The sequence below is a fragment of the Macrotis lagotis genome, chromosome 3, assembly GCF_037893015.1.
Source record: "Macrotis lagotis isolate mMagLag1 chromosome 3, bilby.v1.9.chrom.fasta, whole genome shotgun sequence".
NCBI lineage: Eukaryota > Metazoa > Chordata > Mammalia > Peramelemorphia > Peramelidae > Macrotis > Macrotis lagotis.
The window spans coordinates 274374228-274401962 of record NC_133660.1 but is presented as its reverse complement, the minus strand read 5'-3'; the positions used below and the strand labels follow the sequence as shown (position 1 = coordinate 274401962).

Below are 27735 nucleotides of genomic sequence, written 5' to 3'. Positions count from 1 at the left end.
AGACAGACCAAGAGCCTGCACCACATCTCAATGACCCCAGCATCAGGGCTGCCCCCGCTCCACACAGCACCATCCCTTTCTTTACTCCTGAACAGTCTTGTCTTCTTAGAGGTACAGGACTGGGGACTTAGAAGCATCTTATAGTCCAGCTCCCCAGAAGGACTTTCTGCCCCCAATTCCTGACATGGGCAGAACCAAGGGCAAAGTGTACCATCTGAAACTTTCCATCCATTCCCTCAAAAGAAGAAAACCTTGGTACAAAATTTGGAGGCTTGGTGGAGCATATCCACTAAAGAGACCCCCAACCCCTGTCAGCCCCAGTAAGAACTGAGGCGGCACCCTATGTCCCCAACTTCCTGACAAGATCCATCCTCTCACCTCAAAGACAGTCTTGGCTGCATAGCCCTGTACATCATCTCGATTAATGACGATCTGAATGACGCGGTACCATACTTCCTCACTGACATAGTCGCCAGCGATGCGGATCAGGTTCAGGATGGTGTCCACATACCAGGTGTAATCCACTGCGTACTTCTCGGCCAGGATGGCCACCTTCAGGACCTACACAAGGGAAGAGCCAGATTCATGTGACCCTGTGGCCTTGATCTATGGATCATTGCTCATCTCAGATCAAGCATTTAAATTAAATTGAGGAGGGGCCGCCAGGTCGGAGGATGGTGTGGTCTGAATGCTCACAAGGATGAGGGAAGCCCCTCAGGTGAGGCCACGCCTCCTCTCAAGGAGGATATCAAGATAAATCTGTCTTGGCCAGAGAATGGAAAGAGAGAGAGCCTGAGGTCATCTGGAGAAGGGCTTCTATGAGCAGGAGCCAAGTGAGACTCCAGATCACCAAGGAGCTGGTTGTGAACCCATGTGAGCTTGAACAAAAGCGAGAGTTGTATGAAGAGAAAGAGGGTGGACTGCCAGGATCCGTCTACTGCCCACCTGCCTGCCGTGTCCCAGGTCTGCTGCTGAGCCAGAGGGATACAAAGAGAGGCAAAAGGCAGCCACTCCCATCCAAATGGGGAAGACAAGCAACAAGCCAATAGCAGGATAAATAGGAAATGATTAATCAGGGAAAGTCTTGGAAATAAGAGGGGGAGCAAGGGGGGGAATCATTCCTGGGGACCTGGGGGACAACACAGAAAATGCCCACAGATGAGAGACAGAGGATCCTGTTCATGTGGGAACCAAAAGAGCAGTGTCTTTTTAGTGGCAGAATGGAGGCAGGACTTGAAGGGGTAGGGGTGGTTGGGGGGGGTGGTTAGAGGGAAAGAGGAATTCCATCTTGGACATATTGAGTTTGAAATGTCTCCTAACCATTCAATTGGAGATATCCAAAAGGCAGGCGGAAGAGGATAGAGCAGGATCCATAGCGACACAAGAACCTCAGATGTAATTAAATTCCTGGGAGTGCAGGACAGACTCAAGGGACGCCCATGGTTAGAGGGGGGGTATGGAAGAGGATCCAGCAAAGGAAACAGAGGAGGGGCTGTCAGAAGGAGTAAAAGCAGGGGAGGGGAGGAGAGGGCCCCAAAGGGAAGAAGAGGAAGAGGATGCCAGGAGCAGGGGTGGAAGCATCAAGGGAGGACATTTTCAGGATGGGAGGGACAAGGACCTGTTTGCAGGTCAGAGGGAAGCAGCCAGCCAGGAGATGGGTAAGAGAAGGGAAGGCCAGAGAGGGCCCGGGATGTGAGGAAGGTGGAGGGGAGGCAGAGGAAGGGGAGGTCCAAGGAGAATGGCCTCTGCTTTGACAGTAAAATATGGGGAATGGTCTCAGCTGAAAGAGTAGAGGGAGCCACGGGAGCCCAGCAGGAAGAGTGGGAGAAGGAACAGAGCTAGTTAGAGCCCAGGGGAGCTCAGGCACCCCCTATCTGGAGTGGACTGTTCAGAAGTGGGGAGATAGGGGGAGTGGAGGAGAGAAGGACCCCACACCCTTGGCATCCTTGGGATGGGCTCATGGAGGGACTGATGTGGGAAGATGACCCGCTCTGTAGGGAGGGAGGAGTCAAGGGTCAGTGATGGCCCAGGGCTTGTGGCAGCCCACCTGACACGGGCAGCCTGGAGTCCAAGTAGCACTAGCCCCACTTCCAAGTCATCTCAGAAAAGCCCCCCAAAAGACAGAGAAAGTCATCAGGAGTGGCTCCAAGGTCCAAGGCCAGACCTGTCTGCAAGTGCAAGAAACTGGGCAGACACAGCAGGCAGAGCCCTGCCCCCAAGGACAGCAGAAGATGCTCTCACACAGTGCGCTGAGACGCTCATCTGGACCACACCCAGACTGAAAGGGGCTCCGTGTCTCTAAGTCCCAAATCTAGGTTCTTTCAAGGGTGTGGACTTGGAGACCAACCTCACCAGTAAGGAAGCTGCTTTGGCCTTGAGCCCATCGAACAGAAGATGGAAAAATCCCAATGAAAGAGGAGGACCAGCCAGCACACTTGGGGATGAGGATCCCACAAGGACCCACGCTCTTGGTTGGCTACTCTGCTGCTCCTCCTTAGTGCAGATGAGACCAGGGACACATAACACACTGCCGGCAGCCACTCTGAAGAGTCTGGGAGCTGTGCCCTGGGGGCCGTCTGACCCAGAGAGACCCCTAGGCCCAAGAGCACTGATGGCAGCACTCTCTACAGGGGCAAGTGAGGGTCTAAAGGACCATAGGAGCTGAGGCTAAAGTGGGGAGGAGAGCCAGGACAACAAACATCTGGGGAGCCCAGACAGAGGAGCTGGTGGACTCAGGGCCAGGGGCCTGGTTCCTCTCCTGGACCACAGGGGAAGGTGTCATGTAAGCCTGAACCTACTTGTGATGGGCTTCTCGACAGCAGTGGGAGTTGGAGGGGAATGGGACAAAGTTCAGAGCTCCAAGTCTAGCTGGGCCTGCCCAATCATCCTTCCCTCCTGCAGGCTCAAGGACACAGTCCCAGTCTCGAGAACCACATCCACCACTTCCTGGCAGGACCTCCCTGTCTGTCTGTTTTCTGGCATGGCCTGAATACCATATGGATGGAGGCAAGGTGAACTGAGCAGAAGGGGCAGGAGGCCTGGCATAGCTGCAGGTCATGGTCAGGTCAAGTGACCAGCCAGTCTCTCTCTGGGCACTGGCCTTCAGTGGACACTGAAGACCTCATGCTCCTTGATAACTACTAAGCTCACAAAAAGGGCGCAAGTGTTAGGAGTCTGAGGCCCTGGGTCTCAATGCTGGCTCCATGGCCCACCTGCTTTATGGTGCTAGGCAAGTCTGAAAGGAGCCTAATGAGCCACTGACCCCAGGGAGCCACCTTTCCCTCCCTCAGCAATTCCAGACACATGGGTGCAAAAACCTTCATGGTGGCACAATAAAAAGAGAGCCAGGACTGAGGTCAAGAAGAACTGCACTCAGAGCCCTGATGCCCCGTGGCCAAATCAGAGTCCCCTCATCTACCCAAGCCTTTGGCCTGTGCATCCTCAGCACCCTCCTGTGGCGGACCCAGTACGGTGGGGGGGGGGGGGGGGGGGCATCTCCCTCACCTCCAGCTCTCTTTAGAGAAAGAACTCACAATTTCTTCCCGGATGGAGTAGTCAGCCGTCTCCAAGTAATTCAGCATCTCGGCGACAATCTGCTGGGCATTGCTGCGGTCACACATTGCATAGAGGAGGTCCACAGCTCTCTGCCGCACACTCACGTCCCTCTCCGTCTAGTGTAGAGAAGGAAGGGCCCCTGCAGTGAGCAGTGTGAGCTCTGATGCAGGTGGTGGGGAGGGGCCAGGGGAGATGTGGGGCCCTCCCACAGGGCTCCATGGAACTGACCTTCAAGGCATTGATGACCGTCTCTATGTGCGTCTTCACAGCCTCATGGGAGAACTCGGAGCTGGCCAGGGTGCACATGCTCTCCAGGGCTAGGTAGCGGAGGTTTGTCTCCCTGTGCTGCAGGAACTGGCCTAGCTGGTTACAGGCCCGGACGAGCAGGTTGGGTTCACTGTGTTACCCCGAGGAACAAGAGAGGCCAAAATTGGTAGGGGCAAAGGAACCTCCAACTCCCAGGAGGAGGGAGAAGTCAAAGTGAAGAGGCAAAGGAACCCTCCCCAACTCCCAGGAGAAGGGGACAGGTCAAAGTGTGGGGAGGGACAAAGGAAACCCCCCAATTCCCAGAGAAGGGAAAGGCCAAAGTTGGGAGGTGGGGCAAACAAAAGCTTCCCAACTCCTAGGAGAAGGGGTGAGGCCAAAATGGGGAGACCAAAGGAACCCCCACCAACTCCCAGGAGGAGGGAGAGGCCAAATGAGGGGGAAGCCAAAGGAAGCTCCCCAACTCCCAAAAGAAGGGGAGAGGCCATGCAGGCCCCAAGAGGCCAGGGGCTGGGCCAGGAGTGGAGGGTACACCCACAGACAACCTGATCATGGGGCAAACTCCATCTCCCTTAATTCATCCAGCTCTTGGGGCCACACCAACCCTAGTCAGAGCCAAGATGGCCCAGGGAGGGGGCACTCCTGGGGTGCCACTTTGGGCTCAGCTCTTTACAGAAAGGAGCTCATGTGAACAACCAGAATTCCAGGGTCCGATAGCTTCTTTAGGATGGGACCCAGAGGAACTCAGAGGTTCTGATTCCAGAAGGGGAAAAGCATGCCTCACCCAGGAAGGACTTGCTAGTTTATGGGAGGCAGCCATGGCAACCCCAGGGAGCCCCCACTCCACCTCCACCCTGAGGACCCCAGGAGAGATGTTTAGTGGCCTCCCCTGACAAACAAGGTCAGAGGAGAACCTGCCTCCCAGAGTGGTTGGGTGAAGGGCTGGGCAAAGGTAAAAGTAGAAAGGAGGTAAATACCACCCCTGCATCAGAGCACGGAGAAAGCGCAGTGCCCACCTGTCATGGTGAATGATGAGGCTGATGGCCTCAAAGAGCACAGCATTCTTGGCGTTGGAATGCTGCACCTTCTTGGACTTGGGGGGCTCCTGGGCCTTATTCAGGATCGTCTCGAGGCATTCAGTGAGGCGGCCCCGCACCGCAGGGTCTTCTAGGCAACACCAAGTCCCATCAGGGGTAGTTGGCCTGTGTGGCACAGCCACCTCCCCTCACTGAACCCTTTCTTGCCAGCTACTTCAGACCCCCAATCCGGGTGCCTGCCTGGATACATGATCAGTTCAGTTCAGCTTTCTGGTGCCCAGCTGACCCTAAATGACCCTGGCTCCATCTCAAAGGGAGACCTTGAGACCCAAGGCCCAGGCCCTTCCCAGAGCTCCTTCCTGATCCTCTTCCCCAGGTCTCCTGAGTAGTAGTCTCATCCTTTCCCTCCCAAAAGGAGTGTCCCAAACACACATAGACCTACGAGCAAATGGAGTGGGGGCCCCAAGGAGGCAGCCCCAAGGCTAAGGTCAGAAGGAGGGGCCCAGTCGAGGGATTTGGTGAGGAGATGGCCGAGCACTGCACCTGGAGCATCGGCGGCCCTCCCTCAGGGGAGGACCTGAATGGTGGGGACCCCCCCCTCTTCAGTCCTGGGGGAGCTACATTACCTGGGGGTGGATAGCACTGTAAGAGCCGCAGAAGCTTCACTGACAGCCAGGGAGCTGGCACAAAATAATAAGTGTAGTCTTGGAGATCCGTTGACGCAGATGTCACAATCTGGAGAAGAAACAAACAGGACTCAGGGGGCCAAGCCAGAACAAGCTCCTGCCTCTGCTAGCTCCCATATGGGTCCAGAACAGAGTGCCCTCAAGGAGACCTTCCATTCCTGGGGGGGGGGGGGGGGTCCTCCACAAGGCCCTGGAGGAAGCAGAGGCTCCTTGAAGGGGCAGACAGGTGAAGAGTGGAGGCCAACCAGCCAACCCACAGAGTGACCCCTGCCCACTCTGCAGTACAGTTTCCTCAGCTCCTCGCAGGAGACACCCCATCTCCCCTTTGCTGTACCTTTGTACTGGTTGTGCCCTTTCTTCACCCTACCTGCCTCGAATTACCTATTACAGAGTGGTGGTGTGTATTCACCTTTTACTCTGCTGTATAGATTTGGAAACATCCTTGTAGTCTTCCCCATGAGAAAGAACACTTCCCTGCTTGTCACCCCAGTGCCTGTGGTGCATTCTCCAAGGTTGGACAGCACCAGTGGCGAGGGTCTCCCTGAAGTCCCTGGACAGAACAGGGCAGCAGGGGTGCAACAGGGTGGTAGGTGTTCACTCCTGGGCTGAAAGAGTTCCCCATTGTGAGGATTATGGGGTTGTTTGGGTTCCACAAGAATGTGAAGGGGGTAAAAAGACTGACAGAGTGCTTTCTGTGAAGGGGGGTAGGGGGAGGGAGCAAGATTGGGGGAAAATTGTAAAACTCAAATAATATCTTTAATAAAAATAAATTTAAAAAAAAAGAATGTGAAGGGGGGGTCAGCCTGTATTGGTACCTGTAGGCAGGTATGTGAATTAAGACAAAAGACTTCTGCCTCAACCAGATCAAAACCTGAGATTAGGCCAGGTCTGCCCCATTTAGTTCTGAGTTAACCTAGGATCAATGTCCTCCTTTGGGCATGCTCAAGGAGGTCTAGCTGTTCTTGCTCATTACTATAAAGAGTAGGGCAGGGGAAAACCTATGGGGATCAATGTATCAATTAGATTTGTGACCCCAGTCAATGACTGGCACAAAAGGGAAGGAACAAAGCCTGTCAAAGTGCATATAAGACCTAATATTTTCAGGATTCAGTACCCCTCTCCTCTTGAGAGCTGTGCCATTTATTAAGATGTATTAATAAAAAAAAAAAATTTTTTTAATCACTGGACGAAGTACTCACAAGCCATTTATAACAATTTGGGGGTTCATGGGATATAATGTAAATCTTTTCTTCTTTCCTGGAAAAACACAAGAAAGTTGCACACAGACAGCTTAATTTCAAGCCTACTTTCTTGGTGTTCTCTGCATGGGAAATATCTCAGAGATTCCAGGGAAGATTGACTGAGGTTTAGAGCCAAGAGTGATTAAAAGGTCTAGGGGTAAGAACTGTGCTAAGGGGGAATCTCCAGGGTGGTGGGGAAAAGGCCAGAGCTACCCTGGCTGTCTGAGAAGTCCTCCAGGCAGGACATCTGTCCCAAAAGAGAGGATAATAGGGTGCCCCAAAGGGGAACTTGGGGTTTCCTCTCCAGGAATTTCTGTGAAAGAAACTTAAAACCCACCATGGAGAAGGTTGCCGGCAGACCTGCGGGGCAAGGCAGCCTCATGGCAGGTAACTGGAAGCCAGAAGCCAACTAGATCCAGTCTGGTATATGAGTGAGTTTGAATGCTCCCAGAAGGGGTGTGATTCTTGTGTTCATATGTTCTATGTCCTGTCTTGTGTAAGTGGTCTAAGTTAGCTATTTCTGGGTCTAGGGATGCTGCCTAAGTTTTAAAGTGGGTAATCTGGAAGATGGGCCAAGGAATTTCAGAAGGTGGGGGAAGAGGAAGTAGGTCTGCATCATCCCCCTCGAGGAGTTCAGCCCCTACCCTCACTGGGCCAGTGCAGCGTGGTGTGTGGAGTTGAGGGGTAGGGTGGATCTCTAAAAGAGAAAAGGCTATGGTTCAGGAAGAGTTTAAGAAAGAAAGACCTTTTAAGGGAAAGATTAAGAAGTTAAAGGTGGGGGGTGGTGTAGTAGATAAAGCACCAGCCTTGGAGTCAGGAGGACCTGAATTCAAATCCAGCCTCAGACACTTAATAATGACCTAGCTGTGTGGCCTTGGGCAAGTCACTTAACCGCATTGCCTTGCCAAAAAAAAAAGTTAAAGGTGGGAAGATATCTTGATTCTTATGACTGTCAGGTAAAGAAGCCATGTTTTCTCCCTGGTTTGGGGGGTTGGACAAGTGGTGGCCTTGATCCCATCCACCATTTTGTTAAGACTTGAAACTCTAAACTGAGTTTAGCTAAGGAGTACCCCACCTGGGGGGGGGGGGGGGCGGGACAGGAGACTTAAAGTGCCAAAGCCTGAAAGGGAAAGACCCAGCCACAGGTGGGCTGAAAGGAAGAAAATAAAAAAATCAAGGGTTAGGAGACACATTTATTGAAAGGAAATCACATTTAATGAATGTCTCTGCTCTGGCTGCATGGCCTAAAAGTGCTGATTAACTCCATTTTTAAGGTTGAGCCATTTCTGAACTAGAGATTTTGGGAATCACTCTGGGGATCTCTAAAAGAGGGGAATTAGTATGTTATATTCTGATAAGATTTGTACAGAAAGGGAGGAATTAAATAATTTAGAATGCTAAAGTGGTTTGGGAATTTAAACTCTGTTGAAACACCTCTGAGTTAAAAGGAAAGTGATATTGTATTACCAAGAAGAAAAATACATAATTATCAGGGCTATTTACTGATTTCCTTAGGGAAAAAGCTCTAAGTCATTTTAGTGTTAAGCCTAATAATGCTAACAATTATATTTTTATTTTGGATGGAGTTTTGGGAAGGTGAGTGCTGGATTCTCTGTATAAGGTAATGGAAAGTTTTTAATCACACTACATTGTTGAGAAGTTTACTTGTATAGTTGATAGCAAACTAAATGAACTAAGATTTCATCTAATGATTTAGTCCTTTGTTATCAGATTAACCATATCATAAATAAGAATTGCATTGGGTTTTAAATGTTTCATACCATGAGATTAAATTCCTGGAGAATCTGGGTATAATTGATGTGGGGAGGGGCCTCTGACTGATGACTGAACAAATAGCAATGGTGTGGATCCACTGTAAGGTAATTTATTGATGAGTAAAATGTGTTTATCATTTCTGTGATATTCTTTTCTAACTGCAGAGACTGTATTATCTCTTGTGAAAATATGAGCTGTTTGAATTCTGTAATGTTAAAATGTGGAATTAACATGTGATTGCTTTGAAGAGGAATAAGGGAAATATCCAAAATTATGACCCTAATTAAACATACAACTAACAAAATTAGAGAAAGAACAAATTAAAAAACCCTAATTTAAAACAAAATTAGAAATTCTAAAAATTAAAGGAGAAATTAATAAAAATCAAAAGCAAGAAAACTATTGAACTAATAAACAAAACCAAGAGCTGGTTTTATGAAAAAAAAAACAATAAAATTGATAAACCTCTGGTCAATTTGATTAAAAAAATTGATAAACCTCTGGTCAATTTGATTAAGAAAACCAAATTGCTAGTATCATAAATGAAAAAAAGGTAAACTCACCACCAGTGAGGAGGGAATTAAAGTAATAATTCAGAATTATTTTGCCCAACTCTATACCAACAAATTTGACAATCTAAGTGAAATGGATGAATATTTAGAAAAATATAAGTTGCCCAGATTAAATGAAGAGGAAATTAAAAACCTAAATAACTGTATCTCAGAAAAAGAAATTCAACAAGCCATTATTGAACTCCCTAAGAAAAAATCTCCAAGGCCAGATGGATTCACAAGTGAATTCTATCAAACATGTAAGGAGCAATTAGTTCCAATTCTATATAAACTCTTTGGAAAAACAGGTGAAGATGCCTAACTCTTTCTATGACACCAATATGGTGCTGATACCTAAACCAGGAAGAGTTAAAACAGAGAAAGAAAATTATAGACCTATCTCCCTGATGAATATAGATGCAAAAATCTTAGCAAAACGATTAAGCAAAATGATTACAACAAGTTATCACTGGGATAATACATTATGATCAAGTAGGATTTATCCCAGGAATGCAGGGTTGGTTCAATATTAGGAAAACTGTTAGTTTACTCAATTATATCAACAACAAACCTATCAGAAATCATATGATCATATCCATAGATGCTGAAAAAAGCTTTTGACAAAATACAGCATCCATTCCTATTAAAAACACTAGAGAGTGTAGGAATAAATGGATTGCTCTTCAGCATAATAAACAGTATCTATCTGAAACCATCAATAAGCATTACATGCAATGGAGAGAGGCTAGAGTTATTCCCAATAAGATCGGGGTGAAACAAGGATGCCCATTATCACCACTACTATTCAATATCATATTAGAAATGTTAGCTTCAGCAATAAGAAAAGAAAAAGAAATTGAAGGAATTAGAATTGGGAAGGAAGAGACAAAATTCTCACTCTTTGCAGATGATATGATGGTATACCTAGAGAATCTCCCCCCCCAAAAAAAAAATCCAAAAAGCTACTAGAAATAATTAGCAACTTTAGCAAAGTCGCAGAAAATAAACCCTCATAAATCCTCAACATTTCTATATGTGACTAGCAAGATACAGCAGGAAGAGCTAGAAAGAGAAATCCCATTCAAAGTAACCTCAGACAATATAAAGTACCTGGGAGTCTACCTGCCAAGACAGACTCAGAAACTTTTTGAAAACAATTATAAAACACTTGTCACACAAATAAAATCAGGTTTAAATAACTGAGTAAACATCAACTGCTCATGGATAGGTCAAGTTAATATAATAAAAATGATAATTCTACCAAAACAAAACTATTTGTTCAGTGCCCTACCAATCAAAATTCCAAAAAATTACTTTAATGAGCTAGAAAAAGTTATAAGTAAATTTATATGGAGAAATAAAAAGTCAAGAATTTCCAAGGATTCGATGGGGAAAAAGTACAAAAGGTGGCTTAGCCTTACCAGATCTAAAATTATATTATAAAGCATCAGTCATCAAAACTGTCTGGTATTGGCTAAGAAAAAGAGTGGTGGATCAGTAGAACAGACTAGGTGCAAAAGAGATAGCAGGAAATGATTATAGTAATCTGCTGTTTGATAAATCCAAAGAGTCCAGCTATTGGGATAAAAGCTCTCTCTTCAACAAAAACTGTTGGGAAAATTGGAAGTTAGTATGGAAGAAACTTAGATTAGACCAACACCTCACACCCTATTCCAAGATAAGATCCAAATGGATACAGAATTTAGTCATAAAAAACAATACTATAAGCAAATTAGAAGATCAAGGACTAGTTTACCTGTCATATCTATGGAAAGGGAAGCAGTTTATGACTAAAAAAGAAATGGAGAACATCACTAAAAACAAACTAGATGATTTTGATTACATTAAAAAGCTTTTGCACAGACAAAACCACTGCAACCAAGATCAAAAGAAATGTAGTAAACTGAGAAACAATCTTTACAACTAGTATTTCCAACAAAGGACTCATTTCTAAAATATACAGAGAACTGAGTCAAATTTTTAAAAAAAGCCATTCCCCAATTGACAAATGGTCAAAGGATATGCAAAGGCAATTTACAGATGAGAAGATGAAAGCAATCCATAGTCATGAAAAATTGCTCTAAATCATTACTTATTAGAGAAATGCAAATGAAAGCATCTCTGAGGTACCACCTCACACCTCTCAGACTGGCCAATATGACCAGAAAGGATAATGATCAATGTTGGAAAGGCTGTGGGAAATCTGGGACACTATTACACTGTTGATGGAGCTGTGAACTTATCCAAACTTTCTGGAAAGCAATTTGGAATTATGCCCAAAGGCAACAAAAATGTGCAACCCCTTTGATCCAGCAATTCTACTACTGGGTCTCTACCCTGAAGAAATCATGAAAAAAGGGTAAAAACACCACTTGTACAAAAATATTCATAGCTGCCCTATTTGTGGTGGCAAAGAATTAGAAATCAAGTAAATGTCCTTTAATCAGGGAATGGCTGAACAAACATGGAACACTATTGTGCTATTAGAAACCAGGAGGGATGGGAATTCAGGGAAGCCTGGAGGGATCTACATGAACTGATGCTGAGTGAAACGAGCAGAACCAGAAGAACACTGTATACCCTAACAGCAACATGGGGGTGATGATCAACCTCAATGGACTTGCTTGTTCCATCAGTGAACCTAACCTAGGTATCAGCACCATATTGGTGTCATAGAAAGAGTTAGGCAGAGTTCCATCTTCACCTGTTTTTCCAAAGAGTTTATATAGAATTGGAACTAATTGCTCCTTACATGTTTGATAGAATTCAATTGTGAATCCATCTGGCCTTGGAGATTTTTTCTTAGGGAAAATTTTGAGCTGTCTGCATCTCTGTATCCAGAGAAAGAATTGTGGAGTTTGAACAAAGACCAAAGATCATTACTTTCAACTTAGGAAAAAAAACCATTATCTTATTGTGTAATTTTGCTATTTATTATGCTTTATTTTTCTTTCTTAAGGATATGATTCCTCTCTCATCACATTCAACTGAGATCAATGTACAACATGGAACCAATGGAAAGACTAACAGACTGCCTTCTGGGGGGGGGGGTGGGGGGAGGGAAACAAGAATGGAGGGAAAATTGTAAAACTCAAAATCTTTCTTAAAAAAATTATCACCCCTTCTGGGATAAACTGTGGGTTCATGTATGACATAATAATGGAAAGATTGTTTTGAACAATCTAGAAATTCATGTAGTATTCTTACTGCTGTTTTGTTATACTGGAACTAATAACGTGGGGAAATTTAAATTCATCTTGTTCTAATGTTTGAAAGAACTTTAATGATTTTTATGTTAAGAATGGCTAGTCGTTAAACAAGTTTATGTATAGAAATTTTCCAGTTATATATGTAAACTGGGATTATTTTGGATATATGTATATATTCCAAAGTTGTGATTGTTTGCTTTGATGTAAAAGCATCTAAGTAATATGAGAAAGATAAACATAAGAAAGCTAATTTGAGATTTTTTTTCTGTGATTTTAAGTTAAATTCACTGTTATGTGAGAATTTAGAAGATGATAGGCTATCTCCTGGCCAAAGGAGGCGTTTATTTGTTATAAAATACAACAGGCTAGAAGGATGGATCTCTAGGCAAGGGGAATCTTATACACTATCTTTAGATAGAGATGGAGTAGATATGATTTCAGACAAAGGGATGTGGGTCTGGAGATCAGAGACCTCAAGTAAGAGGGAGGAGATTGGCATGTAGGGCCACTAGAGTTAGAATTACTGGTTTTACCAAGGACCAAGAAAGACAATCAGAGCTTTAAGTAGGGGACTGATTAACTAGAACCCCATTAAGACTATAATTGGAATTTAGTGAATTGGACTCAATCAAAATTCTAATTAGGTAAACCAACTATTTTAGATTTTCTCTTTTTAGGTTTCAGATGGCAGGGATGTACAGTCGAAGGGGTGGCTTTTCAGCACGGCCTGAAGTTGGACCCTTTTGACTTTAAAGTGACATTTGGACATTGTTTCACCTGATAGAATAAATCTGGTCTATGACATTTGACTACCCACACAACCTCTGTCTGGACACTTGACATTCAAAAATTATATTTATAAAGGAATTTTCCTTTGATGTCCTGGATCTTTAGAGTAAGAACTAAAATTGGATTTAATAGCCAGATCAGTTGGGTGTGTAACTCTTGACACCTGCTGTCAACTACATGTTTAGATAGGAATTAAGATTTCTTAATTTTTAAGTTAGAGGAGAATTTAGATAAGAAGATTGGGGAATGTTTAGGATAATTACAGTTTCAAGGTCTAACTTAAGAAAAGGGATGTGAGTCAAATAAGTACATCAAGGAAAAGGAAAATCTATGGTATATCTAGGAATATTTTGGGAAGAAAAATTTTCATTTTGGTTAAGAATGTTTGAGTCATTATTGTAATGAGAGCAAAAGGTTAAGAAACATATATGTTACAAGCTTAAGTTAATGTGGTAATTCTCACTGGAGTTTACTCATGTAGTGCAATATGACAGTAAGGCAAAATGTAAATTGTAATAAGCTCCAGAATCTCATTGTCTTGTGATGAAAACATGTATTTTGGTCTGAGTAAAATGTTAAGCAGTTTCTTCACTAGAAGAGAAGGTCTTAAGTCACCTGTGCTGGAGAGGACTTTTTGAAAGAGTTCCAGAAAAGAATTCAGATGTCTCCAGGAGAAAAGAGATGAGAAGGAGCAACACCGTACCAGTTCATCTCCACCATCTCTAGCCTATGTGTACATTGTGTAGTCAGAGGGTCTGCCCCTTTGGATACCTGTAACTTCCCCTTGATTCTGCAACAGCCCTTCCCTCTCCTCATAGATAATGAAGGCTTCTTCAAAAAGGAGAGGCAGGGTGAAGATAGAAAGAAAAGGAGTTGAGATTATTGTGCAACATGAATCTGTACAGCCTATCTAGGGCGAGTCCTATCTCTGATTTAGAGAACAGATAAGTAGTAATGGTGGGAAGAGAATCTAGCTGACAGCAGTCAGTGCCCAGTCTTGTGGTATGGCTAACGATTGGACTTGTAGTGGTCCACAGAATTCACCCTGGGTGCCAGTCCCCCCGGGTCCAGCCTAGATTCTCAGTTCCTGGTGAGAGGTGCCCTGTGGCACAGGACTCTGGTCCAGAAGAGAGAAACACCAGTGGCATATGACTGAGTCAGTTCACAGTGACCATTGTTTATACCAGTCTAGCCAGGATATTTTCCTGGGGAGTAGCAAATGGCTGTATGTCCAGAAGCAAGGTACACATATTCTGGACTATATAACTTATAGTCATAGGTGGACTGCAACTCATATGAGATGTAATGATGGTACCAAGATCCCTTGTCAGGATGCATTATGGTAAAGAAAATTATGATTACCACTGTATACACCCATCTGCCAAGGGTTGGTCAGGGACTTGTTATTCAGACTTATTGGCCTGCTACCTGGGCACAGGATGGGAGTTAGGGCTATGCAACCCCCATTTATATCCTGAGTTGATTCTTAGCTGTAATGGAAACAATTACCACTTATATAGCTAAGGCCCTGGACTTGGTGGCTGGCTAAGCCATGCAAACCAGAGAATTACTCAACATGGAGTTATACCAGACAATCTGCTGATAGGTAAATTGTGGTAAATTGAATCTATCAAGTTGCTGCCTAAAGACAGATGACAATAGACAAATAGTAAAGGAAATAAGCAGACATCAAAAAGTTGGCAAACTTGGAGAATAGGAGTCCATGCCTGATAATGAGTAAATTAAGATCTTGATAGAAAAAGTCAATAGTCATGTCAATAACAAGGATTGTGATTTAAGAAGGAACCCAAATTCTTCTTAAAAAAAAGGGGGAAAATGTAAGGAATAAGGGGGTGTTTGAGTTTCACAAGAATATGAAGGAAGAATTGTTAGTTTACATTTCAAAAACTGAGGTCTGCCTGTATTGCTGCCTATGGGCATGAGTTAAGACAAAAGACTGATTAAAAACTGAGTGTCCTTCTCCTTTAAGCATACTCAAGGGAAAACTGTTCTTATTCATTAGTATAATGAACAGGGAGGGGAAAACATATTGTATCAATTAGATTTGTGACCCCAGTCAATGAATGTCACAAAGGGGCAGGAACAAAGCCTTTCAAAAAGCATGTAAGACCTAACAATTCAGAGATTCCTTACCCCTCTACCCGAGAGTGGTGTGCCATTTATTAAGATGTCTTAATAAAAAAAATATTTTAATCACTCTGGACTAGGTATTCACGAGCCATGACTGATATCCACGACTGACAAATGACAAATACCCCTAATCAGTCACCCAAGGACCTGAAGGTCTCCTCAGGACTCTTTAGGATCTCATTCCAGTAGCAATTCTACTTTTTCTTAAAATGAAAATCCATTTTACTTTCAGTTCTTTATTTTCCTCTCCCCCTCCTTTCATATCCACAGAAAAGGTAAGAAAAACAACACACATCCTATTACAAATGTGTATAGTTCATGCAAAACAAATGAAGGTGAAGAAAGGAAAGAAGGGGAGGGGAGGGTACACAAGATAAAGAAAGAGAAAAAAAACACTTTTCATGATGTGCTCCCAATCTACTACTTCTCTCCCTGCATTTGCCCTCATGGGACTTAAGTTTTTCACAGGTGATCATTGTTAGAAAGTAGTTGAGTATAATGTTCTCCTGGTTTCCAGCTCACTTCACATTATAACTTATAAATATCCTCCCAGGTTTTTCTGAAACCACCCCCTTGTCATTTCTTATAGGATAGTAGTATTCCATTACAATCATATGGTACAAATTGCTCAGCTACTCCCCAGCTGATGGGCATCCCCTCAATTTCCAGTTCTTTTCCACCACAAAAAAGTTGCCATAGATTTTTGTACACGAGTCCTTTCTTTCACCTCCTTGGGGTACAGACCTAGTAGTGGTATTTCTGGGTCAAAAAATAGACATCTGCTTTCCACAATGGATGAACTAGTTTATAACAGTCCTATCAATAATGTATTAGTATCCACTTTTCCATAATCCCACCACCATCTGTCACATTCTTTATCAACTTTTCCATACCCTACAGTTGTTTTATTATTTCTCTATTAGTGATTTAGAATGTTTTCACATGAGTATTGGTACTTAGTTTTATCTTCCTTAAAAGTCACTTATTCATATCCTTTTCCTATGTCTACATTAGGGAATGGCTCCTTTTCTTGCAATTTGATTCAGTTCCCTAAAAATTTGAGAAATAAAATTTAAATCAGAAAATCTGGATGCAAAGATTCTCCTCCCCACCTCTGCCCCAGTTTCCTGCTGTTCTCATTTTGGTTGCATTGATTGTGTCTGTGCAATAACTTTTTTAAAGTTTACATAATAATGAATTATCCATTTTACCTCCCAAGAACAGAGTTTTCTACCTCATCTGGTCATGAACTCTTCCCCTATCAATATTCATTCCATGCCTCATCCACCTGCTTATATTTTTATATCTAAATCATATACCCATTTTAAGCCTAACTTGGTAGATGGTATGCCTGGTTCCTTCCAGAATACTTTCTAGTTTTACCAACAGTTTTTATCATGTTGTGAATTCTTGCTCCATTAGCTTTGGGTTTAGTCAAACATTAGGTCACTCTGTTCATTTGCTTCTGTATATTGTATACCTAATCTGTTCCAACAATAAAGTGTTTGGATGATTATGCCTTTATGGAATAGTTTTGAGAGACAGTGTTTCTATGCCCCTCCCTTCTTTCTGTTTTCACCAATTATCTTCATGTTCTTGAAGTTTTGTTCCTTCAAATGAATTTTTATATTTTTCCCCTAGCTCTACACAGTAATTCTTTGGTAGTTTGATTGCTGTAGAATTGAATAAGTAAATTAATTGTTATTATATTGGTTTGGCCTATTCATGAGCAAAAAGTGTGTTTTCAATCTTTGTCTGCATGAAGGTTTTGTAATTGTATTTAGTTAGTTCCTGTCTTGGCAGATAAAACTCTAGCTTTTTATATTGTCCATAGTTATTTTAAATGGACCGTGTCTCTTCCTGCTGGGTTTTGTTGATAATATACAGAATTGCCAATGATTTGTGTGGATTTATTTTGCATCCCACAACTTTGCTAAAGCTATTGTTTTGATTAGGTTTTCGTTTTCATTAGATTCCCCTGGGTTCTCAAAGTAAATCATTGTATCATCTGCAAAAGATGATTATTTTGTTTCCTAGCTGCCTATGCTGATTTCTTCGATATTTTCTGACTGCTGCAACTAGTACCATTATTGGCACAATATTAAAAATTAATGGCAATCATGGACATTATTGCTTCACTCCTCATTTTAGTGGGAATGCTTGTAACCATTGCCCATTATAAATAATACTTCCTCTTGGTTTTAGATATTACTTATCATTTTAAGAAAAGCTCCATTTATTCCTATGCTTTCTAGTACTTGAGTGTGCACATGTTTTTTTATTTTTACAGGAATGTGTATTAAGGCAGCTAGATGGTGAAGTGGACAGAGCACTGATCCTGAAGTCAGGAGGACCTGAGTTCAAATCCAGCCTCAGATACTTGACACTGACTGTGTGACCCTAGACAATCATTTAACCCTGATTGCCTTGTCAAGAAAAAAAAAAGAATGTGTACATTTTGCAAAGGTTTTTGTAGAAATAATTAGTCTTGCATTTCCTAGAATATAGCCTAATCACAATGTATGATCTTTGTGATATAGCCCTATAATCTCTTTGCTAGTATCCTATATATTTCATTCAACTTTTGAATCAGTATTCATAAGGGACATTAGGCTAATACTTACCTGTCTCAATTTTGACCCTCCCTGAATTAGATATCAAGACCATATTTATGTCATAAAAAGGAATATGATAGGACCCCTTCACTTATTTTTTCAAACAGTTAATGTCATATTGGAATTAATGGTTCCTTAAATAAAATTCATTGTAAAGCCATCTGGATCCTGGGCTTTTTTGCCTAAGAGAGTTTATTCAATTTCTTTTTCTAAAATACAATAATTTCTATTTCTTTTGCTAGTAAATGGGCAACTTATATTTTTGTAAATAGGTATCCATTTCATTTAGAATTTTAGATTATCAGTTTTACTCATTTTATTTATTTATTTTGTTTATAGCATTATATAGCTCCAAATAAATACTTCTATTTTATAAATTCACCTTTTTCATTTGTGATATTTGTCATTTGGCTTTCTTCTTTCTCTATTTAAATCAAATTAACCAATGGTTTACCTATTTTTACTGTTTTTGTCTTTTTTAAAAATCAGTTCCTTGTTTTATTTCAATATTTTAATTTTTCAATTTTGTTTTCTCCTTTAATTTTCAGGATTTCTATTTTGGTGCTTAATTAGGGATTTTAATCTGTTGGATTTCTAGGAAATTTTTTTAGCTGCACACACAATTTGATGATCTGCTCCTTTTTTTTTTTGATGTAAGCATTTAGAGATATAAATTTTCCCCCAAGTACAGCTTTGGATGTAGCCTACAAATTGATGATATCTTGTTTCATTGTTGTCATTACCTTTGATGAAATTCCTGGTTGCTTCCCATGACCTGTTCTGTGACCCATCATATCTTTAGAAGTCAGGGTTTTTTTTATTTTTATTTTTTAGGTTTTTGCAAGGCAATGGGGTTAAGTGGCTGGCCCATCACCATACAGCTAGGTAATTATTAAGTGTCTGAGACCGGATTTGAACTCAGGTACTCCTGACTCCAGGAACAGTGCTCCATCCACTGAGCCACCTAGCTGCTCCTAGGAGTCAGTTATTTAGACTAATTTTTCATCTGTTTCAAAGACCTTTTATGGAATATAATTCTATTGCACTGTAGTCAGAAAAACATAATATTTCTGCATTTCTGCAATTTTAAGATTTTTATGCCCTAATGTCAGTTTTGTGAAAGTCCTAAGCACAGCTGAGAAATAGGAAAACTTTTCTATTCCCATTTAATATTCTCCAAAGGTCTATCATATTTAACTTTTCTAAGATTCTATTAACTTCTTTAACTTTATTCTTGTTTTATGACTGTTACCTTTCTACTGTTATAGTCAAAGGGAAAACTAAGATTCCTTCACTATTACCGTGTTACTGTTTATTTTCTTCCATAACTCATTTAACTCTTAAGGGATTAGTTTTCATTTCTACATTAGTTATGAGGAAAGGAGTCTGTCTTACAAAGAAACAACTGGGAGGTTGAAAAAAAACTATAAAGTGGAGTGATGTATAATCCAAGGCCATGAATTGAGGAATGTAGGTTTACAGGATATACACTAAGCTAATTTACATCTGACTATGAGGAGTCCCTCTCAATAGAGGGGAGAGAAGAGCCAGGGATCACAACATTAGAATATTGGGTGAATTAGTGAATAAACTGGCACCATTCTGCGTGTCAGATTCACATATCTATATTATACCTCTCAAGAGCCTGGCTACCAAACTGTGGGCAAGGGGAGGTTTAATAAGGAATTGGGATCCATGTGGAAAGAAAGTTGGGTACTTTGGATAGGCTTTGACCTCTGCCATACCCTGTTAACTGGGGACATGGGAGGGACTTGTGTTTCTAGATAGGAGATCAAAGGCTATGATTTCATGCCCTTTTCTTTTTGGGATACACTTTTTTTAAATATATAAATATTTCATTTGTTTTCCAGTTATATACAATGGTAGTTTCTTCCTATCATTTTTTGATAAAGTTTTGAATTTTTCACATTTTTCCTCACCCTCCCTTCCCTCCCAAAACACCTGTCCTTAAGAATGTTTCAATGAAGGATCATCTTTGCTTCACTAAGGGTGGCTATGAGTTCTTGGTAAGCTGCTTGTTTCTTTTTTGGGGGGGGGCGGAGCTTTGCAAGGCAATGGGGTTAAGTGGCTTGCCCAAGGCCACACAGCTAGGTAATTATTAAGTGTCTGAGATCGGATTTGAACCCGGGTACTCCTGACTGCAGGGCCGGTGCTTTATCCACTACGCCACCTAGCCACCCCAAGCTGCTTATTTCTTACAGAATGCAAGGCCATTTGGTGCACATATATTCAGGATACTAATTCACTTTCCATGATATCTTTTCCTTGATTATCACTTTTAATTAGACCTGTTTTTGCTTTTGCTTTTTTTCTGAGATTAAGAAAGTCACCACTACCTCTGCATTTGGCTCCAGCCCCTTCCTTTGGTGGTGTGAATCTTGCTGCTTCAAATGGGTTTCTTGTAAACAACAATGTTGGCTCCTGGTTTCTAATTCATTTTATTTTTTGACTGAGCTTTTCCTGTTCACAATTAAGATTTCTGTGTATTTCCCTCTACCCTATTCTCTTCTGCTAATCCTATTTTTTTTACTGTTACCTTAAGGGTTAGTTCTGCTTCTGACTACTACTGCCTTTTTAAATCTACCCTCCATCCTATTCTAAACACATAAACACACACATGCACAGATACACACACATACTTACCTTTTTCTTTTAATCCCTCCTCCTACTACTTCTTTGTTGGGTCAGATGAATTTTTGTTCCCCATTGTCTATGTACTCTTCCCTCATTGAACCAGTTCATGACATATGGTTCCAGTGTAACATGATTTCATCATATAAATTCTTCCTTGTACATGCCTCCTTTATATGAGATAATTTTCTCTATTCTTCCTCTTCCTTCCCCACCTCCTAAAGCATTCCCTCTTCCCCAAGAGCTTCCCCAAGCTATCTTTCTTTTGGGAATATCTAAACATAACAGAATCACATTCAGGCTTTCTTATCTATCTCAGACCCTTGCTGAAGGTTCAGTTCTGAAGCATTTGATGTGTATCATCTTCTCATATAATAATGTAAACAATTTAATCTCATTACTGTCTGCCTTTTTAACGTTTCTCTTACTCCTGATTTTTTTTTTTTAGATCTTTATTTCTCTATTTAAGGCAGTGGAGTTAAGAGTGACTTGCCCAAGGTCACACAGCTGGGTAATTATTAAGTGTCTGAGGCTGGATTTGAGACAGGTCCTCCTGACTCCAGGGCCAGTGCTTTATTCACTCTGCCACCTAGCTGCCCCTAGTCCTGCGTATCAATGTTAAATTTCCATTCCATCTTTTCATCAAGAATGCTTTGAAGTCCTCTATCTAATTAAAGGTCTGCTTTTTCTCCCCCTGAAGGTTTATACCCATTTTTGTTCAGATTATTCTTGGCTGCAAGCTCAGATCCTCTGCCTTCTGAACTTTTTATTCCAAGTTCTCTGTTTCTAAAATATGCTGACTGTTAAATCTTGTGTGATCCTAACCATGGTTCCACAGTACTTAAATTCCTTCTTTCTGGCTGTTTATAGTATCTTCTGCTCCCAGGAGCTCTGGATTTCAAGTATAATGTTCTAGAAGCTTTCATCTTGGAGATAACCAGTGAATTCTTTCGATTTCTATTATACCATTTGATTCTACAATATCTAAGCAGTTTTCCTTTATTATTTCTTGAAATTGTATGTCCCAAGTTTGTTTTTGGCTCATGGCTTTCAGTTAACCCAATGAATCTGAAATTTTTGTGGCTTCGAATCTGTTCAGGTCAATTGTTTTGTCAAATATATACTTCACATTTTCTTGTATTTTTTTTTTTCAAGTTCTGACTTTTATTTCTTGATATCTCATGAAGTCAATAGATTCTATTTGGTCAATCTTAATGTTCAAGGTGTTATTTTCTTCAGTGTTTTTCTACCTCTTTAACAAACCAGGTAATTATCTTATAATAACTTCCTTGCATAACTTTTATTTCTGTTCACATTTTTCCCCTCTATTACCCTTACTTGGTTTTTATCTCTTTTCTTTAGCTCTTCTATGATTTCTTGTTGGGCTTGTGTCCAACATTTGTCTTTTAGGTTTTACTTGACAATGTTTTCAAGACATTATCTTCTTTTGAGTTTGTGACTTGAGCTTCCCTGCTACTACAATAACTCCTTATGGTCTGGAAACAATGTAAAGACTGGCAAATTGCCTTCTGTGGGGGGTGGGGAGTGGGGGGGGAAGCAAGATTAGGGAAAAAAATTGTAAAACGCAAAATAAATAAAATCTTTAAAAGAAAAAAATTCCTTATGATTTGCTCATTCTTCTAGTCTCCTTCCTAATACTGGATGATGCCAGTGTGGGGCTCTGCTCACCTCTGGCAGGATGTTGAGCCCAAGTTTCTGTTCTTTATGTCTTTCTGCTACATTCACAACTCTAACATGAGTCTGAATGCTTTTGGTGTTCCAAAAAAATGGTGTGATCCTCTGGGTGTTCAATGCCCTACCAGTCTGGGCTGTGCAAGTTCCTACTCCAGGTCTGGTCTGCTGGCTAGTGCAGGGTTGAGTTTTCAGAGACTCCTGGCAGGCTTGGCAGGTGCAGAAGGACTGAACAGCTTGACTCCTCTTTGGTCTGGGACACATGAGTCCCTACTATGTACATAGGATTAATGCCACACATTGTGTGTTTGGAACCTGTTCTGGTTCAGTACACAGCTCTGGACTCTCTCCCTCAGAACCTTGACTACTACTCTTTGCCCTAGTTCAAGGTAATGGATGATAGAGCTGTCAGATTGCAACATCCCTGCTTCCGGAGATAGGTCAGGGATCTCTTTGCCTCAGTGTTCAGTCTCAGCCCCATTAAGGCTAGAATGGTCTCAATGCTGCCCCTGCCCTCATGGCTAGGTTCACCCAAGCATCCACAGACCTCTCTTCCTATCTTCCTTAGCAGCTCTGGGATGGAAAAAAGACTCGCCATGATTTTTTTTTCCTGACTTTCCCAATCAGGATTTAGTCTGGTGCATTTTCTAACTTGCCATGGAGGTGGTGTAAAAATGCTTCATCTCACTATCAACTCAGCAATTTCTTGTCAAAGAAACTTTGTCAACTTCAAATGTTTTACTGGTATCACTGATTATTCTCCCATTCCTTTTTCATCCTGCCATACCCTGGCACAAAACTTGTGAGAGAAATAGCACCCTACAGTCCTAGGCAATCTGACCTGTTCTCATAATCAGAACTACCTCAGATTAGACAGGATAGGCAACTTAGGGCTCCAAGGGCACCTCCACATGAAAAGTTCCTCCAAGGGGCAACTAGATTCATGCAGTGGAAAGAATACTGGCTCTGGAGTCAGGGAGACCTAAGTTCAAATCTGGTCCCAGAGACTTAATAACCACCTAGCTGTGTGACCTTGGGCAAGTCACTTAACCCTACTGTCTTGCAAAAAGAAAAAAAATCCTTCCTACTCCCCCCCAAGTTCTAGAAAGTGAGCCAAAGTCAAATTCAAGAATTGACCTCTATGAGATCCTTTCTTCCTATGTCTTTAGAAGATGGGTGGCAGAGAAAAAAAAGAAATAAAGGGACCAGGACCAACAAACTTCCTCCAGAAAAAGGAAAGCTGATTCTTTTCCAAGTAGATGATTTTTTCCAAGTATACGTCTCTAAGAAAACAAATGGTTTGGGGCCCTGGGATTACATTAGGAGTAGAGTACTCCTAGCAGAAAACAGGCCCACAGCACTAAGAGGGGAGGTGACCATGACTTACCCTGGCTGGTCCTCCAACCACTGTACCAGGCTGCTTCTCAGGAATAAAGAGAAACAGCCATATTCCAGCTGGTGACTCTCTCACATGGAGGGACTTTCAGCCAAGGTTAGGGCGGCTTCAAGGGACATGGAACCAGGGCACCTAACTCTGAGGACCCCTAAGACTGAGCTAAAGCACCACAGGGGGATGAGGGAACTTCAAAGGTCATCACCTTGGGCACAATACACACTACTCTTCTGCCATGCTGGCACCTCTCCATAGACCCTGGACCCTTTCCACACTAACATCAGCCTCCATTTCCTGATCACCACACCTTCCTCTCCTATCCAAATTCACACAATCATTACAAGATGGGTCATGGGTCAGTCAACTGAGCTTTCCATGTCCAACTCCTCTCCCCACCTCTGAGACTCCTCTGACAAAAATACAGCCCTGCCTTCTCTCTGGTGCCTTTCCTCTGGGTCAGGGACCATCCCACTTGGGCATCTGTATCTTTTAGGACTAAGCACTCTCATTCAAGAGAAAGAAGAGAAGGAAAGGAGAAGAACAGGAGAGCCTTACTCTGCTTAATCTGGAAACCGCTAAGGAAACCGAGGTCTTGAACTCTTCTGGGTTCTTCTGGGCCAGAGTGGTGATGAGGCTAGTAGCAGCAGTGACCACTCCCTAAAAGAAAAGAGTGAAATTTGAACTGAGTTTGGAGGGATTACAACCGAGCATTGTGAACCATCAACTTTATCTTTTCAAATGACATTTCCCCTTTAGTACTGATTATAGAAAACAAAACTGACCAATTTCATTTTTGCCTTTTTAGCATCTGGATTTGGCATAGTGTATACAAACAGCAGGTGTTCAACAAATACCTAGTGAATTAAATGAAATATTGTTTTTATGTTCTCACCTGAATTTTCTTCAGTGGTAACCCAAGTACACAGAGAAACACCCCGCCCCCCAGCCCAATAAACATGAAACAAGGATATGAACCAATGACAATTAGCAAGAAACAATTCTCTTTCCTTGCATGCAAAGTGGGTTCCTCCAGGTTCCTGTCACAATTTCCAAGTCCCCAGGATGCTGCTGGGCTGGGTCAGGCCCTTCCCCTGCCAGCCTAGAGCCCTGGGTAACACTGAGAACAGTCTCTGAGGTGCCTTCATTTCCTTTCTATTTATTTATTTTTTTGCTAGGCAATGGGGTTAAGTGACTTGCCCAAGGCCACACAGCTAGGTAATTATTATGTGTCTGAGGCCAGATTTGAACTCAGGTACTCCTGATTCCAGGGCCGGTGCTCTATCCACTGCGCCACCTAGCCGCCCCTAAGGTGCCTTCATTTCCACAGGGAGAGGGCACCTTTGATGCTAAGGACAGAGGCAGACCTCTACCAAATTCAGAAAGAGGCCAGGGCAGAAGGGAGAAGGCCTGCCCAGCTGCTGTCCCCAGAAGACAGTAACAGAGGCCTTCCTTAAGTGAAGTCCTCTAACAGTTCCCCTCGAGGACAGCTAGCGGGTGCCATGGTGCACAGAGCACTGAGTTCAAATCTGGCCTCAGACACTTACTAGCTGGGCAAGGTACTTCATCCCATTTGCCTCAATTTTCTCCTCTATGAAAATGTGCTAGACAAAAAATTAGTGAACCACTCCAGTGTCTTTGCTAAGAAAATCCCAAATGAGGTCACAAAGAGTGGACACAGCTGAAAAATGGCTGAACAACAATTTCCCTCTGAATTCTTTTCTGGGATCCTAAATGAAGGGGGAGAGATGGGCACAAAGCCTCCAGAGCTTCCCTTTCCACTTCATTGTTCTTTTGGCAACCTCAGATGCATCTGAAGCACAGAATGTTCCCTTCCTGGCCCCAGTCACCCAAAGGCAGTGAGGCCCCCCAAGATGGTTGTGAATAACCCATGGCCAGGGAAGAGGTGGGTCTATACAGGACCCAGAAGAGACCAACAAATCTGCAAACAGAAGAGGGAGGGCAGATAAACAGAGCAAGGACTGAGTCCCTCTCTTGAAATGTTTCACAGCAAGCTATTCCAGCACCTGGAAGCTTCTCAGGGGCAAGTCCTGGCCCAGGTAGCTAGCACAATATCTGCATAATCCTCACTGAAGGAATAGAGAGTGGTTTTGTCAGAGAGCCTCAAATCTGGCAGGTCAGTGACAAGGAGGCACCCAGCTAGAAAAATGCCAATGAGATGCCTACTGTCAGGATGGGCAGAAGAGCCCACAGCGAGAAGAGATAGTCTTATAAAACCACATTCTGGAGCAAAAGAACCCACAAAAAGACTGAGTGAAACACTCTTCCATCCCAAGACAACTTGGAAGATCCATGGGAAGGTCTCTTACCACTAAGGTTACAAAGGGCTCGCAGCACAGCCTGGGCCGCATTGGAGCAAACTGGCTCCAGACACCCAGGAGCTCCAGACACCCAGACACTCAGAGAACCCAGATCCCTGGCAGTGGTGGCGGTTTCCAGACTTCTCAGCCCAGGGAGTGTCAAGGACAATCCAGTCTAACACAGGCCTCAGCACAGCCCCAGTCCCCAGGAACCAAGAGCAGGCCTGGGGAACCTTCCAGCAAAGAGCCACCGGGCAGCTACATCCAGAGCGCTCAGCCCACAAATGGTAAGGGGATTGGGGGAGATTACAGAGGTCTCTTTGCTATCTCTGAGGCAGGACTCTGTGACTTTTCCCCTTCTCAGATCAGGGTTGCAGTAGCACAATAGAGCCTACAGCCTGCAGCGGAGCACAGCTCCTCACAGTTTGAGGACAGAAAGGAGTGCTTGTGGTCATCCACAGACCAGAGTACAGCCAGGAGAGTGATCAAAGCCTCTCCTAAGACCCTGGAGGAACTGAGCAATGAGGTTCCAGGGGGTGCCTTAAAAACAGCTGCAAAAACCCTCAAAAGTTTGGCACAGTGCATCCTCCCACTGAAAGCAGAGTTCCTCCTTAACAAAGAGTTAAAATCAAGTCATAGGCAGAAGAAAGGAGGATCAACAAAAGAAAAAGGATCCAATCAGACAATTTGATCTTCCTATGGAGGATCAAAACACACCCTCAGAACATAACAAAGTCAAAGCTTCTGATCACAGCCTGCAGGAGAAATATGAACCAGTCTCAGACTATGGAAGGGCACAAAAATGATTTTGAAAATCAAGGAAAGTAGGCAGAGAGAAATATGAACCAGTCTCAAGCTATGGAAGGGCACACAAACGATTCTGAAAATCAAGGAAATAAACCGAAAGAGTCCAGTTATGGCATTAAAAACTCTCTCTTTGAGAAAAACTGCTGGGAAAATTGGAAGTTAGTATGGAAGAAACTTAGATTAGACCAGCACCTCACACCCTATTCCAAGATAAGATCCAAATGGATACAGGACTTAGACATAAAACAATACTATAAGCAAATTAAAAGATCAAGGACTAATTTAACTATCAGATATATGGAAAGGAAAGCAGTTTATGACTAAAGAAGAGATGGAGAACATCACTAAAAACAAACTAGATGATTTCGATTACATTAAATTAAAAAGCTTTTGCACAGATAAAACCACTGCAACCAAGATCAAAAGAAATGTAGTAAACTGGGAAACAATCTCTACAACTAATGATTCTGACAAAGGACTCATTGCTAAAATATACAGAGAACTGAGTCATATTTTAAAAAAAAAAGCCATTCCCCAGTTGACAAATGGTCAAAGGATATGCAAAGGCAATTTACAGATGAGGAAATCAAAGTAATCCATAGTCATATGAAAAATTGCTCTAAATCATTACTTATTAGAGAAATGCAAATGAAAGCTTCTCTGAGGTACCACCTCACACCTCTCAGACTAGCCAGTATGACTAGAAAGGATAACGATCATTGTTGGAAGGGTTGTGGGAAATCTGGTACATTATTACATTGTTGGTGGAGCTGTGAATTCATCCAACCTTTCTGGAGAGAAAGTTGGAACTATGGCCAAAGGGCAACAAAAATGTGCATCCCCTTTGATCCGGCAATACCACTACTGGGTCTATACCCTGAAGAGATGATGAAAAAGGGTAAAAACATCACTTGTACAAAAATATTTATAGCAGCCCTGTTTGTGGTGGCAAAGAATTGGAAATCCAGTAAATATCCTTCAATTGGAGAATGGCTTAGG

At 42.5% G+C, this 27735-nt stretch overlaps 1 protein-coding gene across 4 annotated transcripts in view; it reads right to left on the bottom strand.

Moving 5' to 3' along the window:
• The window catches only part of AP2A2 (adaptor related protein complex 2 subunit alpha 2), an 81686-nt gene that overhangs the window by 18830 nt on the left and 35121 nt on the right, over window positions 1-27735 (bottom strand). For 2 of the 4 annotated variants that reach the window (XM_074230760.1, XM_074230758.1), the window contains exons 6-11: window positions 24167-24268; window positions 5483-5591; window positions 4836-4986; window positions 3784-3952; window positions 3534-3671; window positions 379-561 (exon numbers count right to left, since the gene is read on the bottom strand). In XM_074230760.1, coding sequence (XP_074086861.1) covers window positions 379-561; window positions 3534-3671; window positions 3784-3952; window positions 4836-4986; window positions 5483-5591; window positions 24167-24268 — 852 coding nt within the window. The remainder of the gene's footprint in view (window positions 1-378; window positions 562-3533; window positions 3672-3783; window positions 3953-4835; window positions 4987-5482; window positions 5592-24166; window positions 24269-27735) is intronic. The other 2 variants (XM_074230761.1, XM_074230759.1) reach the window with 1 other exon arrangement.